We start from the raw sequence: 18,243 nt of genomic DNA on the forward strand, positions 1-18,243 counted from the left end.
GATCCATGGAGGTCTTCAATTCAGACCAATCATTAGGATGCAGATAATTTTTTAATTCGTCGCAAAGTGAAGCATGAGCCTCAGAAATAAAAAACAGACACGTTAACAAACTGAATACATTACTGGGAGGATCAAGACACGTTCATACGAGTTCTAAAACATTGGTGTGAGCTTGCGACCAAATGCATACGAGTTGTGTAAAGATCCCACACATATGCACAACGGTCTACCACAGAATACTTCAGCTAGTTCGCGAACACCCCCTCCACCTAACATTCAACGAACCGACATATCAACAGGTTACAAATCTTTCCTCGTATACGCTATCACAAGACCAGATTTCACTTTTATCAAAGGATCAAATTACAATTTACCATCTCAAAAACAGTATGTAATTGATATCAAATTTGGACTTCATACTGTTCCACAAAAATATTTATTTATTCAACGTTAACCAGGTGGTGAATAACATAAAAGAAATGCAAGTTCCTAAATTGAATACACGACAGTTCAGCTTTACGTGAACCATGGGAAAATAAAGACACTATTATTCAGAAAACTGATAAAGGAGATAGTGATAATACTCAATAAACCTGATTATATTAATAAGTTAGTCAGTTGTATCAGATACCTCCACTTATAATTATTAGCCATAGGGTGCAAGGAAGCATGAGGCTTATGCTGCACAAGCCAAAAAAACCATTTTCGGAATTAACCCGAGACAGAGAGAGAGAGAGAGAAGTAGAAGTGAATCACCAAGAAAAAGAAGAATATGACTACATTACTATGGCTCAGTTAAAGGAAATGAAAGCCAGAACATACAATATTCCTGCACTTTTCGGTCAGGTAAAATAACATAAGACCAGATTTCCTATTCGGCTTATTGTTTCCTACAGAAACTCAGCATTTTCATTCTTGGCCACACATGTATGTAGCATTATAAAACCCTTTAGGCAGGCAATACAATTTGGGATTAAGAACTGCAATACCCTATTTAATAACCTTAAGGACTGTAGACTTGGCAGTAATGATAATTTATTCCCAGTGGATGTTACCTCGTTATATACGAATGTAAATATTGAATACACATTAGATATTCTTTGGGATATATTAGATAATAACTCACTACCGATTAATTATATGAAGCTTCCTATTAAAGACATTTTTCATTTAATTAAACCCTTAGTTGAAGCCAACTATATCACCTTTTGAGACAAAGTATACAAACAAATTTTTGGTTTGCCTAGGGGATTAAGCCTGAGTTGCCTAATATCGGAGATCTAGCTCTCATCGATTGAGCATATATATTTTACGCCTTTTCTACCCCACATCACATAGTATGGGAGGTATTTAGACGATGTTCTAGTCATTGCCAATAGTAGCACTATCCAAGACATTTCACATTCGTTTAATAATATTCATTCTAGACTCAAATTTACATTGGAGAAGGAGAATACGGATACTAAGTCATTAAATTTTCTAAATTTCACGCTTACTCGGGACGCAAATAAAATCCAATTTAAAATCTATCGAAAACCTACAAACACCTATCACCCATTCACCTACAAAAGATTGATTATTTTTAATCAATTTCTCAATGCTTATAATTATTCAATGATGGAATTGCTTTGGACTCAGAAATACAAATATTATCCAGCAGATTCTTGAACAGGACTTACCCACTTGCTACAATAGACAGAATTAGGGTATAAGATAAGGATAGAATATAAAAAATACATCAACCAACAATGGTAATAAAAAAAAATACTTTATTTCTGTCCCATATGTTGAACAGTGGCACAAACAACTTAACAGATTCTTTAAAGATACCGAATTTAAAATTGTAGCCAGGCCAATACAGAAATTACACACTATACTGAACAATCGGTCAACCCTTTCCTCATTCACAACATAAATAAATGATGTGGTATACAACATTTCTTGCAGTCATTGCGTCTCATCTTATTAGGGTTCTAAGCGGTTTCCTCTGAATTTTAATCTACACAGCCTCAGTTCGTGCTTCTCGTTCAGCTGCATCAGAATTAGCCTTTCGTGCCGTTAATGAAAAACACAGTTTTATTTAACGAGGCCAAAATACTTAGTAACCAACGTAATTATACGACTACTAATTGCAGAAACCATCGAAATTAAATTACACAAGAATTCTGTTAATGTTCGGCGGCCATTTCTAATCTTCGACTCGTGGTCCTTTATGCGCATGCATGAAGACAAATAATCCCTATTTAAGTTCCATGCTCACCCCTATTCGGTAATTTTCACTCCTGTGATCATGACATACGGTTGAAAAGCATCATCAGCTTCAGGAAAGAAGCTGATGATAATTAAATTTTTATTTAATTTTTAATTGTGTTAAATTGATTTTTAATTATTGTTAATTATTTCTTACTGTAATTTAAGTTTTTTTGATTTTTTTAATTGTTTTCGTTTTAATTTCTGGAGAGTATCATACAGAAGTGTTCTATGTATCATATTGAGGTAAACTTCTCATTCTTTTACAAATATTGATATCAAGGTAGAACATATTGAGCATTATAGCTCTGGTTCATACTATCAAAACCCTTTTAAGAATGACTGAATTCTCACAACATTTTTTAATGTAACTAGTTTTATCATAATTTAATAACTGCAAATTTATGTAAATTTCGGTTAATATCTAATAATATTCAAACAGAAAATGCAAATTTTTTAAGAAAACAAAATAATAATAATTTCCACCAAAAAGAATAATAATATGCAGTTGAGGATAAAGCACCTACTTCATGTGGTGGTGGATTCCAAAATATCTGATCATACACAGGTTTGTCCTTAGCACGAACAACATACGTTGCCCATGGAGAGAGCTTATCTTCCAATTTATTATCTTTTAGCACAACAACCTAAAACAAAAATAATGCAAAATAAGACAAAATAATCATATAAATAGTAGTTATAAAGTACATCACTTTGGTTACCCATGGGTGGCAAACCATCAGTTGTGCAGAGATGAAATTTGGAATTGGCACAGTCTAGGGAATTGGCACAGGGGGAGGGGGAGCATGTTTAGCACTGCATGTTTAACACTGGAGCATGTTTAGCACTGCATGCAGCCACATAACCATCACACACAGTACAATTTTATAAGCTGTCAAGATGAACTGTCAATGTGATAGCCATTTGTAGTGAAAATGTGCTGAAGTGCAATACAGCATGGTCAACTGTTGTCTGAAATATGCTTTAACATTTCCCAACAGGAAATGTTAAAGCATGCCTTATGATGCTTACCTTCAGGTCATCAAAAGACTGAATACTGCTTTAGATAAACCCTATCCTAGAGATACCAGAATTCACAAGAATTAAGGTTTGGAGAAAAACTGGGCAGGCACTGGCTATATGCTGGGAAATGACATGGTTATAGTTAAATGTGGTCAAAGCAGCTGTTTGACCACTTAAGAAATGTGTGGTAGAACTCTATCTTTCATGCAAAAATGCTTTCAAATATTTTCTACCTAAAAGGTAAGAATCAAACAGTACTGGAGCGGATTACAGTAATGTTCACCATAACAGTACATTTTGTCACCATGTGTTTGAACCTCCTTGAAAAAGAATGGTCACATTATGAAGTTTGCTATGAACCTATACCAAAGTCAATATCTTATTCACTGGAGAAAAACTTACACAGAGGTGTGTTTCCTCATACCTGAAATTATGGTTTTCACAATGTTAGTTAACCAGAAATGAGCTTACTGGTCCATAATATGTTTCAGGGTAACAATGCCATACACCATCCCGGGCAGAAACCACAGAGTGAAGTTAGTGCACTGCTGGAAATTATGTGAATTTAACGAGTACAGCACATGAATCTTGTAAAGAGAATTGCAGGAGAACCTATGTACTTTGCAGACTATTAACCATTGAAGATCTAGCTTCTGCAATATTGCTCAGACATTAGCAGATTAAGTGCACATTTTGTGTGCATTTTCCACAGAAATTGCAATTTCATCAAAAATATCTACTGTAATTTGGTGATGTTCTTTGCTAGAGGCTACAGACAAAGCAGCTGTTTCTCAGAGTTTGCTCATCATTTTTCAAAATCCATTTTAATGTATCACTATTGTTTTAGTAAAAGAACTTTACCAACAAAGTACCTTTCATTTGCAGAACCATCTTAACTTTTGAGTGAGTGTGAGAGAGGAATAGAAACTGTTTCAGCTTAAAAGCATAGACTCATTTACATGAGCAGAGTAAAGGCTAGATATTAAAACAAAAGATCTTTATTTAATCCAACAAACCAACATACATTAGTAGTAGTAGTGGCATGTGATGCAAGAAAGCAACTGTATGAGCTTATGCCGCATCAGCAAAAAAAAAAAAAACACACCATTCCCTCCAAATGCCTGTCCAGTTCCTCCTTAAATTTATTCAACCTATCAACTTCCACAACGACAGATGGAAGTTTGTTCCAGCAATTAACCATCCGCTGGCTAAAGGCAAATTTCTGCACATCTATTCTACATCTGTCCTTTGTGCCCCCTTAGGTTCGTAATCTGAACAAGTGGAAGGATCCCATCAGAATTCAGCGTGCTCAACCCATTCAAGGCCTTATACACCTCAATCAGATCACCGTGCAGGTGCCTAGTCTCCAGCCACTGCAATTTGCAGAACTTAAGCCTCTCTTGGTAAGAGGATTCCTTTATTCCTCTCACCAATCTTGTTGCCCTTCTCTGTACACGCTCAAGCAAATCTACATTCTTCCTAAAATGAGGCCTCCAGACCTGTACGCAGTACTCAAGGCGTGGCCTGACCATTGCCTTATACAGAGGGACAATCACCTCCTTTTCCCTGCTAGCAAAATTCCTATATATCATTGACAAAACCCCATGACCTGCCCTTGCAGCCTGTCTGCATTGCTCAGAAAATTTCATCTGACTGCACAATTACTCCCAGGTCTTTTTCATTTTCTACCACCTTAAGCGTAGTACCACACATTTGGTACGTTTCTCTGGGGTTACTTCTACCCATATGCAGTACTTTGCATTTGTCTTTAATGCATTAATAATATGTTAGTACAAAATATGAACTCTCCTTCTGCAACAATGCAAGCTACAATGCATCTTGGTAATGAATCTGAAAAGTGCTTGAATCCTATATTGAAGCACCTTTCAAGAGAGATTCCTGGTTTAACTGTTCCCTTAAAAATGCTATAGTTCAGCTGGTTGAAGCGTGGATCTAAGTAGCCATCCTTCTCAGATTTCAAACTTGCTCAACAAGTTAGAGCACCTGCCAATCTAGGGAAGCAATCTGACAACAGAGAAATTGCCTAACAACATCAACAATATGGGACTAGGCATTTTCCAGACTAAATAAAAGATTGGATAAAAGACAAAGCTAAGTAATTACAGCTTAGTAATTACATTACATGACTAAACTCTAATAACACAAGTGAGTAATTACATTACATTATGGTGCCTCCGTAGCCAGGTGGGAAGGCACAGCAGTGCGTAGCACATGCTTCTTGATTAGACCGGGGTTCAAGCCCATCACCACCAAATACGGAGGATACGGAAAGGTCAGGGAATGACCACTGCATATTCCCAAAGCAATATGGCCTTAGTTGCTAATGCTCCTAAAAACCAAATAACAACAACAACATTACATTACTTACTTACCTGTCCACAACTATCTAGACAAGACTGCAGTAATAATTCAGACACTGCATGGGTTTGCTAAGGGAAAGTCTTGTCTGACAAATTTGATTAGATACTATGATGTGGTTACAAAGGTACTGGATGCAAAAAATAATTTTGATATCATATACTTGGATTTCAGGAAAGCTTTTGCCACTGTTACACATGGATGACTATGTCATGGAAGAGAGAGTGGATTTTGTTAAGTGTGTTACTTTACTTCTTGTGAGCACAGATTGCAGCCAAAATAATCTGGTCACTTATAAAGAAGCTTAGTCAAAAAGATTTTAATGTAGAATTTGACAATGATCTTTGGTTTCCAGTCTGTTTATTGCTGGTTGGTTTGGTTTTGGGTGGGCTGGTGTGAATCAGCTATGCTTTGCTCTTCCTTCTTGGTGGTGAGTGGATAATGGGAATTGAATACAAGATTAGTTTTAAGAAAACTGAGTTAAATTAACAATATTTTAATGTTTTATATTGCATTTAAACTTAGGCCTTTTACATAATGTATTAACCAGATCAATTGGTTGCGAGTATTGGGTTGAATAATTTTCCTACAAAAAGGTACGAGATGTTCAATTTTATTTAACAATGGAAGACTACTGTACAAATTAGAGCAGTGTGGTATTAAGGGTAAGTTTCTAAAATGGATAAAAGGGTGGTTGAGTGGGAGAATATAGAGGGTGGTAATCAATGGATGCTGCTTTTCGTGGACTAATGTTATTAGTGGAGTCCCCCTGAGTTCAGTGTTGGGCCCACTGTTCTTTTGTATATTTATCAATGATTTGGTGAAGGTGCATCAGGCTTAATGTCGAAGTTTTCAGATGATAGACAAAGTTTGGCAGAGTTGTTAATGACAGTAATGGCAGTGTGCTACTGCAACAGGATCTAGAAAATTTGGGCAGATGGGCTGAGAAGAGGCAACTGAAGTTTAACATTGACAAATGCAAAGTACTGCATATGGGTAGAAGTAACCCAAAGAAATGTACCAACTGTGTGGTACTACACTCAGGGTGGTAGAGAATGAAAAAGACCTGTGAGTAATTGTGCAGTCAGATATGAAATTTTCTGACAGTGCAGACAGGCTGCCAGAGCAGATCATGGAGTATTGTCAATGATATACAGGAATTTTGCTGGTAGGGAAAAGGATATGATTATCCCTTTGTATAAGGCAATGGTCAGGCCATGCCTTGAGTACTGTGTACAAGTCCAGAGGCCTCATTTTAGGAAGGATATAGAGTTGCTTGAGTTAGTATAGAGAAGGGCAACAAAATTGGTGAATGGAATGAAAGGGTGGTCTTACCAAGAATGACTTAAGTTCTGCAAGCAGCAGTGGCTGGAGATTAGGCACCTGTGATGTGCTGATTGAAGTGTATAAGGCCTTGAATGGGTTGAGCATGCTGAATTCTGATGGGATTCTAACTCTTGCTCAGATTACAAATCTGAGGGAGCATAAATTCAAATTGAGGAAAGACAGTTATAGAATATATGTGCGGAAATCTGCCTTTAGCCAGCAGGTAGTTGATTGCTGGAACAAACTTCCATCTGTCATTGTGGAAGCTGATGGCTTAAATAAATTCAAGAAGAAACTGGACAATTGTTTAGAGGGAATGGATGTAGAAATTTTTTTTTTTTGTCTGATGCTACATAAGCTTGCTTTTTTTGCATCACATGCCTCTATTACTACTTACCTGTGTGATTTCTGTGCCATTCAAGCAAATCACACAGAATTTATGCCATGACAATATCTATATTGTGCTATTTCAATATGGCATTTATGAAAATGTGCTATCAATATCTTATTCATAAGCATATGAATAAAAAAAAAAGTAGCAGAACCCAATGAAATGAAAATGGCAGCTAGACAAGAATTAAAGATTGTTATTGTTATTTGGTTTTTAGGAGCATTAGCAACTAAGGCCATATTGCTCCGGGATATGCGGTGGTCATTCCCTGACTTTTCCGCATTCGGTGGTGATGGGCTCGAACCCCGGTCTAATCAAGAAGCATGAGCTACGCACTGCTGCTCCTTCCCACCTGGCTACGGAGGCGCCAAAATTAAAGAAGAAGGAACCACACAATATAGCAGAACAGTAGTGCTGTAAGGACAGAGTGTGGGGTTTATTAATGATATACAGGAATTTTTACTGCAGTAATAAAGAAATAATTATCCCACTGTACAAATATAAATCACTGGTCAGACCATGTGTTGAATAATATATTCAGAACTAGGAAATCCCAATCTAGGAGGGATACTGACTTGCTTCAAAGGGTCCAGAGGAGGGCAGCAACATCTAATTGTGGATACAAAGGGATACTGTTATAAGAGGAGGCCCCACTTCTATAAGATGTGATGTTCAGAGAGTTTATAATTAGTTACTTCACAAGAATTCTTTATTCTAATTATCATTAACTGTATTTAGCAAAGTGGGTGTATCAAGACACTTTTCTGTTGACCACTTGACTATGTCATGCCCTAAAAAAAAAAAAAAAAAAACTGAATGACAGTTAGTTTCCAACCTGAATAAAAATGTGTATCACCAATGACAAACCACCAATGTATATAATATCCCAATTCTGAGGTGGATTACAGACTTTCAATTTATTTACTGTAAATTTAAGGATCAGATTGATCCTAGAAGAAGTAGATAAAATACAAATCAAAGGGGGACTTTAGCATTAGCATTAGTAGAGGCATTTGATGCAAGAAAGCAAGCTTATGCAGCATCAGCCAAAAAAAAAAAAAAAAAAACCACTTCCACTTCACCCCTCTGTTCGTTCAAAATACCTGTCCAGCTGAGCCCTAAACTTATTTAGGCTATCAACCTCCACAACAAGGGATGGAAGTCTGTTCCACCAACCAACTATCCGCTGGCTAAAGGCAAATTTCCGCACATCTATCCGACATCCGTCCTTCCTCAATTTGAATTTATGCCCTCTCAGGTGATTATTCTGAGCTAGAGGAAAAATCCCATCAGCATTGAGCATGCTCAAACCATTCAAGGCTTTGTACACCTCTATCAGATCACCTCGCTGGTGCCTAGTCTCCAGACACTGTAATTTGCAAAACTTAAGCCTTTCTTCGTAAGAGCACCCCTTTGTTCTATTCACTAATCTTGTTGCCCTTCTTTGTACTCGTTCCAGCAGCTCTACATCCTTCTTGAAATGTGACCTCCAGACCTGTATACAGTACTCTAGGTGTGGCCTGACCATTGCCTTATACAAGGGAATAATCACCTCCTTATCCCTGCTGGAAAAATTCCTGTATATCATTGACAATACTCCATGAGCTACTCTTGCAGCCCGTCTGCGCTGCTCAGAGAACTTCATATCTGCCTGCACAACCACCCCCAAGTCCCTTTCATTCTCTACCGCTATCAGTGTAGTACCACAGAGTTGATATGTTGCTCTCGGGTTGCTGTTCCCCATATGTAGTACTTTATGTTTGTCAATGTTAAACTTCATTTGCCACCCCTCAGTCCATCTGTTCAACCTTTCCAGATCCTGTTGCAGAGCATAGCGTCAGTAATGTCCTTAACTACCCTGCCAACCTTTGTATCGTCTGCAGACTTGGACATTAAGCTTGATATACCATCATCAATATCATTTATAAATACAGAAAACAATAATGGACCCAACACTGAGCCCTGAGGGACTCCACTAATAACATTAGTCCACGATGAGCAGTGTCCATTGATTACCACTCTCTGTCTTCTCCCCCTCAACCACCCCTTTATCCATAGCAGCAATTTGTCTCCAATGTCACACTGCTCCAATTTGTGTAGCAGTTATATTAAAGGAGGCAGCAAAGGAAGTAAAGCAAACCCTTAGCCATAATTATGAGAGCTTCCTTGGACTCAGGGGAGGTACCCATAGACTGGAAATGTGCAAATGTGACCCCAATTCACAAAGGAGGATCAAAGGCTGACACAAATAATTATAGACCTGTGAGCTTAACTTCTGTTCCAGGAAAATTAATACTGTTCCATGTGCAACAGTATCAAAAGCCTTTCTAAGATCCAAGTATATAATATCAAAGCTATTCCCTGCATCCAGTTCTTTTGTGACTGCATTATAGTATCCAATCAAATCGTTCAGGCAAGACTTCCCCTTAACAAAACCATGCTGTGTCCCAGCTATAACTGAAGTCTTGTCTAAATGATCCTGCAGTGCTTCTTTAACCAGTGCCTCCATTAATTTTCCTGGAACAGAAGTTAAGCTCAAAGGTCTATAATTACTTGTGTCAGCCTTTGATCCTCCTTTGTGAATTGGGGTCACATTTGCACTTTTCCAATCTATGGGTACCTCCTCTGAGTCCAAGGAAGCTCTCATAATTATGGCTAAGGGTTTGCTTACTTCCTTTGCTGCCTCCTTTAATATAACTGGATAAATCCCATCCACCCCGGGTGCCTTTCTTGTGTTTATCTTCAACAGTTTCTCCTCCACTTTACTCCCAGTTATTTCAAGATTCTGTAGCTTACTGCTAGAGTTGAATACACCTCTGGCATTCCCCTCGCTGAATAACTCCTCATGTGTGAATGTCGATGCAAAATATTCATTTAGTTTATTAGCTACCTGAGCAGGATCATCAACAGTTGACCCATCAATATCAAGTGGACCAATCTGATTCATCCCCTTCCTTCTAGAGTTTACATAAGTAAAGAACTCTTTGCTGTTTTTCTTTGCATCCCTTGCCAAGGATTTCTCGTAATCTGCCTTCGCCTGCCTAACCTCCTTTGTAACTTGGTTGCATATCAACTTGTATCTATCATAGGCTTCTGTGTCATGTGTTAATTTATATGTATCCCATGAATTTTTCTTCTCTTCCATATGCCTCATTAGTTCATCTGACATCCATTTTCGCCTAAACCTTGAACAATATTTCTTAGTTGGTATGTAAAGCCTAGTAGCTTCCAAGATAAGTTCTTTGAATGCTTCCCATTTTGAATTTGCTGTTGGTAACATCATGAGTTGGTCCCACTGTATAGAATTTAAATACTGTCTCAGTCCATCGTAGTCGCCTTTACGGAAGCAATAACCTTTCCCTTTACCCCTAATGGTAGTTACCTCTTTGAGTAAATCCCACTTCAGCACACTGTGATCACTGCCACCTAGTGGTTCATTTATCTGCAGATTCTTAATGCATGAAGAATCACTGCTGATAATCAAATCAAGAGTATTACTCCCTCTAGTTGCCTCCCGAACATGCTGATGCAGAAAACAATCATCCAATAAATCCACAAAAGCCCTGCTAGTGTGTGAGTGACCAGCCCCCAAATTCCAGTCAATATCTGAGAAATTAAAATCTCCCATTATAAGACTCTCTGATTTACTGGCCCACTCTATTTCCCTGTACAGTTTCTTATTATACTCATCAGAGTCATTAGGCCTATAGCACACTCCAACTCTCAATTTTGATCTCCCAATGCTTATGTCACACCAAACTGACTCAACACTGCACTGTCCAGCGATGTCGACTGGCTTCACTTCCTTGGTTTTTATATGTTTCTTAACTAATAGCATAACCCCTCCCCCCTTCCTATCCTGTCTATCCTTTCTGTAGACGTTGTACTCTCCAAATTCCAGTTCTGCATCCCTTATATCTGTGTGACACCACGTCTCTGATATCCCAACAATATCTGCCTTTGATGTTTTGAGCAATACCTCAAATTCATCAAATTTATTTACTAAACTCCTAGCATTGGTGTACACGCAAGTATACCTGCACCTGTTTCTATTCTTAGCTACCCTAACACAACCCATGTGTTTACTTGTACCGCAATGGCTCCCAGCAGTCTCTGATATATCATGCATCTTGTTTTTCAGGCTTCTGCTCATTCTAATAGAAGCAGTGCAAGAACCTCTTTCACCTCTGCCAGTGGCTACTGTCAATCTATTGGTCTTTGTCTCCCCCCAAGCTAGCAGTTTTCCGACCCACCTAACACTGCCTCGATAGCATCAGCAGATATTCTTGCACCCTTTCTATTTAAGTGTATCCCATCCCTGTAGAAGCAATCTCTCCTGTTAACAAGTACAGTCCAGGCTGAAAAAAATTCTACCCCTTGAGCCTTGCACAATCTTTCCAGGGCCGAATTGATCGACAAGGCTCTCATCATATACTCCCTCCTATCGTGTCTGGGCAGAATTGCAGACACTTTCAAATTCAGCCCTAATTCTCGGCTTCTGTTCAACAGTGACCTGTACTTGTTAAGTAATTCTGCCGGTCTCCTACTCTTAATATTATTAGTGCCAACGTGTACAACTATATCACCTTTTGTGCCCTTACTTTTTTTAGTATTTAGTATTAGTAATGGCCGCATGGTGCAAAAAAGCCTATCGCTTATGCTGCACCAGCCAAAAAAACCCAAATAAAACAATGATAAAAAAACAACTAATAATTAATAAAAGAAAAGGATATTAAACCAATCATCCTAAACATTTCCCTCATCCGAAGGTACTATCCAGATGACCTTTGAATTTTTCCAAACTTTCAGCCTCTACCACCCATGTAGGCAACTTATTCCAGTAATTTATAACTCGTTGGCTAAAATAAAGCTTCCTGCAGTCCAATCTAAACAACTCCCCCCGGTAACTTGAATTTATGTCCCCTAGTTCTAGCATCATTTATAATCTTGAAAATTTTGTCCTCATTCATTTTACTGATGCCTCTCAGAGCCTTAAACACCTCAATCATATCTCCTCTAAGATGTCTAGTTTCCAAACTCTGCAACACATATATTCAAAGTCTTTCTTCATAAGGACGCCATTTTGCCGATCTCACCAGGCGAGTTACCCGTCTTTGCACCCTTTCAAGAAGCTCAGTGTCTTTCTTTAGGTGCGGTCTCCATACTTGAACACAGTATTCAAAGTGTGGTCTAACAAAAGCCTTATATAATGGGATTATCACTTCCCTATCTCCACTTGCAAAAGTTTGATAGATCATCGATAGGACACCATGGGCCTTTCTTGCAACCTGTTTACAATGCTCAGAGAATTTCATGTCTGATCGTATTGTAACACCCAACTCCCTTTCCTCCAGTACTGGGTTTAGTTGAACTCCACCAAGTGAATAAGTTATTTTGGGATTACTGTTTCCCAGGTGTAATACCTTACATTTTGTTGGATTAAAGCATAGCTGCCATTTTTCTGACCATTCCTGAAGTCTATCTAGGTCTCTTTGAAGAAGCTCAGCTTGACAGTGATCATCAACTACTCTACCAATTTTAACATTATCTGCAAATTTAGACATCATGCCATCTATCCCTTCATCAATGTTGTTTATGAAAATTAAAAACAACAGTGGTCCTAATACTGATCCTTGGGGAATCCCACTTCTTACATCAACCCAATCTGAGGAATAGCCATTTATCACAACCCTCTGCCTCCTATTCTGATATCCATGTAAGGATTTTCCCAGTGATTCCAATCTGTTTCAGCTTATAAAGCAACCACTCATGTGGGACTGAGTCAAAAGCTTTGCTGAAATCTAAATAAACAATGTCGAAATTATTCCCTAAATCCAGCTCATGAGTGACCTTTTCAAAATAGCGAACCAGATTTGTTAAACATGATTTTCCCTTTACAAAACCATGCTGAGTATCCTTGAGAATTTCAATTCTATCCAAATGATCCTGCATTCCACCCTTGATCATTGCCTCCATGATTTTCCCTACCACTGAAGTCAGAATGACAGGTCGATAATTTCCCACTTCACTCTTAGAACCACCATAATGTATGGGAGATGCATTGGCACTTTTCCAATCTTATGGAATCTCCCCAGAGTCTAGTGATGCTCACATAATTAGCCTCAATGGTTCAATGCACTCACTTGCCGCCTCCCTTAAGATTATAAGGTATATTCCATCAACTCCAGGAGCCTTACTGGCCTGTAGGCGCGAAAGTTTTTTTATTAAATAATCTTTCGAAATTTCAATATCATTAATTACATATTTTTCAACTTCACTCCCACAATTTCTTATTGCAACAAAAGGTTTTTCTTCTGTAAATATCGATGCAAAATAACTGTTGAGTTCATCTGCAACGGCAGCTGGTGTATTTAATACTATCCCCTTTCCCTGATTTTTTTAAAGGTCCGATCTGGTTTGTCCTTCTCTTCTTAGCATTTATATATGTGAAGAATTCCTTATCCCCCCCTGTTTTCTCTGTTTGCTAGCGATTTCTCATAAACTGGCTTTTCCTGTTGAACCTTTTCTGTGGCTCTATTACAGATCATCTTGTAGCTGTTATAGGCTTCAGTACTTTTTATTCCTCTGTAACTTTTCCATGCCACCTTTTTCTGCTCAAGTAATGTAGCAACTTCACTATTCATTCAACTTGGAACGCCCCTCGTGGAGTATTTTTTTAATGGTAAATATGCATTCAAGGCATCTGTGATTAATGTTTTAAAAGCATACCACAGTTCAATTGTATTCATTCTCTGTGCGATATCTACTCAGTTAATAGAGGCCATGTAGCACCTTAAGGCATCGTAATTTCCTTTTCTAAAATTATAACCCATTCCTTTGCCTTTTACTACTGCTACCTCTCTCTCTTCTTCATCGACCGTAGAACTCTGTGATCACTTCCTGCTACTGGTTCTACTGTCAACCCTATTATGTCATCTGATTCATGGGTGATTATGAGGTCTAGGATATACTTTTCTCTAGTACTTTCTCTGACATGTTGGTTCAAATAACAGTCATCTAGTTGATTTAAAAATTTTGTTCTCCATGTCGAGTTTCCTTCCCATTTTCTCCAATCAATTAGAGGCAAATTCAAATCATCCATAATAAGACATTGACGCTTACTTGCCCATTCCATTTGCATGTAGAGGCTTTTGTTATAATCTTCGCAATTACCTGGTCTGTAGATTACGCCTACTCGCATTATACCTTTGTTTCCAACTATCTCACACCATACAGATTCTATACTAGCAAGTGAAACGTCTGAATTCTGGAAAGCTATCGTTGCACACAGGCTGCTTCTGATAAGAAGCATTATCCCACCACCCCTTCTATCTACCCTATCCTTCCTAAATATATTATACAAGCCATACTGAAACTCATCATCCCCTATTTTGGGGTGGCACCACGTTTCCATATGCCCTATTATGTCCATGTTACTTGTTTTAACCAGCAGTTCAAATTCGCTCATTTTATTGACAACACTTCTAACATTACTATATAAACAATTAAGACTTACTGCTCTTGTATATTTCACAACTCTAACACAACCCTTGAAATTTTTTAGGCTCTCTTCCCTGGCATTAGCTACCTGCTCACTTGAAACGTTTCTGCCCCCAGAACATCTAAATAATATGTCCAGTTGGGGGAAACAGATAAGAACTCTTGAGGTATGTGCAAGAATTACTTTGACTAATATTATCAGATAAACACGGTCAGTATTACCCACATCCCCACTAACTAGCAGTGTCCCTGAACCTTTAAGGTATCCTCAATAATACTGGCAAAAACTTTTGCACCACCTTTGTTTAAGTGTATCCCGTCTCTACAAAACAAATTCCTTCTACCTACAAGTGTGGGCCAAGCTGATAGAAATTTCCCCTCAAAAGCCTTGCAGAGTCCCTCAAGTCTTGAGTTAATCCATAAGGCTTTTAACATATAATCCCTCCTGTCGTGTCTGGGCAGAATTGCAGACACAGACATTGTGGCCTAGCACATGGCATTTCCTCAGCATGGTTCTGTATTTTTACAACAAATCGTCAGATCGTGTACTTTTAATGTCATTAGTCCCACATGAATAATAATATTCTCTTTACCTCTCTTTAAATCTGACAATCTGTTGGTGACATCATTAATAGTTGCTCCCAGCAGACATACCCTGGTTCTACTCCAATTATCCTTTTTACAAAAAATATTCCCCGTTTCCCTGACAATAGAGTCTCCTAACAAAACAAAGTCCTTTTAAACCAGAGTAGTTTGAACTTGATTTTTCTGTTTTGAGGCCCGAATTGGGAGTGCATCACTTGGTAGATTGCTGGAGCCTTGAGTCCCTGACTATTCTCGAGGGCAAGCACCCATTTTTTCAGTGACTCAAATTGTTCCATCAGTGCACTAAATTGTAATTTAAGATAGGTGCACTCCTTACATCGATCACAAAGAAAGGAAAAGAATCCCCAGGTGAGCTATGATTAGTCGCCAGGTCGACCTTGGAAAACATTCCACAGGTTCTGCAATGGATTAAATCATGACTCACGCGTAAATCTCCATCAACTATTTCTGTGCGAGTCACAATACCCTGTGACGTGTTTAAGGCAGATCTCGTAATTACCATTATAAAATTAGCTAAATATCAATGAAAATTAACTTTAAAAAATGATATCTATAATATTATAAAAATCAAACTGTTACAGGAAACCTATAACAAAATAATCCAACAATATATGAAATAAATCAAATATTTAAAAGCAATAATCAACAGTAATCCAATCCAATAAACTGAAGAGCCCTGATGAAGCGTGTCCGCTCACCTCAAATGCCAACACTCGAATGTTGTTAATACAGTTAACATAACTTTTGCTTTCTCACATCATTTCATTTAATATTAATAGTATTAGTATTAGCAATGGTCACGTGGTGTAAGGAAGCCTATGGCTTATGCTGCACCATTTAACAAAAATAAATAAAATAAAATAACAAAAAATGAATAAAATAATAAGAATAAAGTAATAATAATAAGAAGAAAATTTAAAAAATAATAATTAACAAGAGAAAAGGAAATAGACAACCTATGCATTTCCCTCCTCCCATAGATAACTTCAGCTAACCTTTAAATTTCCCCTAACTGTCAGCCTCTAACACCCATGTAGGTAACTTATTCCAGTAATTTATAACTCACTGGCTAAAATAAAACTTCCTGCACTCCAGTCTAAACATCTTCCCTGTAACTTGAAAATATGTCCCCTTGTTCTAAAATCATTTATAACCATGAAAATGTCGTCCTCATTCATTTTGCTTATGCCTCTCAGAGCCTTAAACACCTCAATCAAGTCTCCTCTAAGGTGGCTAGTTTCAATATCTGCAATCCACATATTCAAAGTCTTTCCTCATATGGATGCTCTTTTGCCGATCTCACCAGGTGAGTTATCTGGGATATGACATCCTTATCTCTACTAGCAATTTTTCGATAAATCATAAACAGGACACCATGGGCCTTCCTTGCAACCAGTCTACAATGCTCGGAGAATTTCATGTCTGACCGTATCATAACACCCAAGTCTCTTTCCCTCCACTACTGGCTTTAGTTCAACTCCAACAAGTGTATAAATTATTTTGGGGTTACTGTTCTCAGGTGCAATACCTTACACTTTGCTGGATTAAAGCATAGCTGTCATTTTTCTGACCATCCCTGAAGTCTATCAAAATCACATTGAAGAAGTTCTGCTTAGTGGTGATCATTAGCTATTCTACCAATCTTTACATCATCTGCAAATTAGACATCACACCCTTTATCCTTTCATCAATGTCATTTTTGAAAATCAAAAACAACAGTGGTTCGAATACTGAATCTTGGGGAACCCCACTTCTTACGTCAACCCAATCTTAGGAAAAACCACTTTTCAAAACAACCCCTCTGCCTCCTGCCATCCATCTAGGGATTTTCCCTGTGATTCCAACCTGTTCCAGCTCTAATAGTAATAGATGCATGTGAGGCAAGAAAGCAGGTGTATGAGCTTCTAAATGTTTGTCCAGTTTCTCCTTGAATTTATTTAAGCTATCAACTTCCGCAATGCGGATGAAAGTTTGTTCCAGCAATTAACCACTCACTGGCTAAAGGCAAATTTACGCACATCTATTCTACAACTGCCTTTCCTCAGTTGGAATTTAAGCCCCCTAGGGTTTGTAATCTGAGAAACTGGAAGAATTCCATCAGAATTCAGCGTGCTCAACCCATTCAAGGTCTTATACACCTCAATCAGATCACCTCACTGGTGGCTAGTCTCCAGCCACTGCAATTTGCAGAACTTGAGCCTCTTTCGGTAAGAGGATCCCTTCATTCCCCTCACCAATCTTGTTCCCCTTCTCTGTACACATTCAAGCAAATCTACATCCTTCCTAAAATGAGGCTTCCAGATCTGTATGTAGTACTCAAGGCATGGCCTGACCATTGCCTTATACAAAAGGATAATCACCTCCTTTTCCCTGCTAGCAAAATTCCTATATATCATTGACAAAACCCCATGACATGCTCTTGCCACCTGTCTGCACTGTTCAGGAAACTTCATATCTGACTGCACGATTACTCCCAGGTCTTTTTCATTTTCTACCACCTTAACTGTAGTACCACACAGTTGGTACATTTCTTTGGGTTACTTCTACCCATATGCAGTACTTTGCATTTGTGAATGTTAAATTTCAGTTGCCACTTCTCAGCCCATCATCCCAAATTTTCTAGATCCTGTTGCAGTAGCACACTACCATTACCATCATTAACAACCCTGCCAACCTTTATATCATCTGCAAACTTCGACCCTAAGTCTGATATACCTTCATCAATATCATTGATAAATATACAAAACAACAGTGGGCTCAACACCAAA

General features: G+C 38.1%; 1 protein-coding gene across 1 annotated transcript in view; it reads right to left on the reverse strand.

Moving 5' to 3' along the window:
- The window catches only part of AGBE (1,4-alpha-glucan-branching enzyme), a 122,111-nt gene that overhangs the window by 92,462 nt on the left and 11,406 nt on the right, over nucleotides 1-18,243 (reverse strand). The window contains exon 4 of the mRNA XM_090388907.1: nucleotides 2,778-2,897. Coding sequence (XP_090245033.1) covers nucleotides 2,778-2,897 — 120 coding nt within the window. The remainder of the gene's footprint in view (nucleotides 1-2,777; nucleotides 2,898-18,243) is intronic.

This window comes from Mastigoproctus giganteus, chromosome 14 (assembly GCF_048544385.1).
Source record: "Mastigoproctus giganteus isolate SK-2022 chromosome 14, ASM4854438v1, whole genome shotgun sequence".
NCBI classification, from domain to species: Eukaryota; Metazoa; Arthropoda; class Arachnida; order Uropygi; family Thelyphonidae; genus Mastigoproctus; species Mastigoproctus giganteus.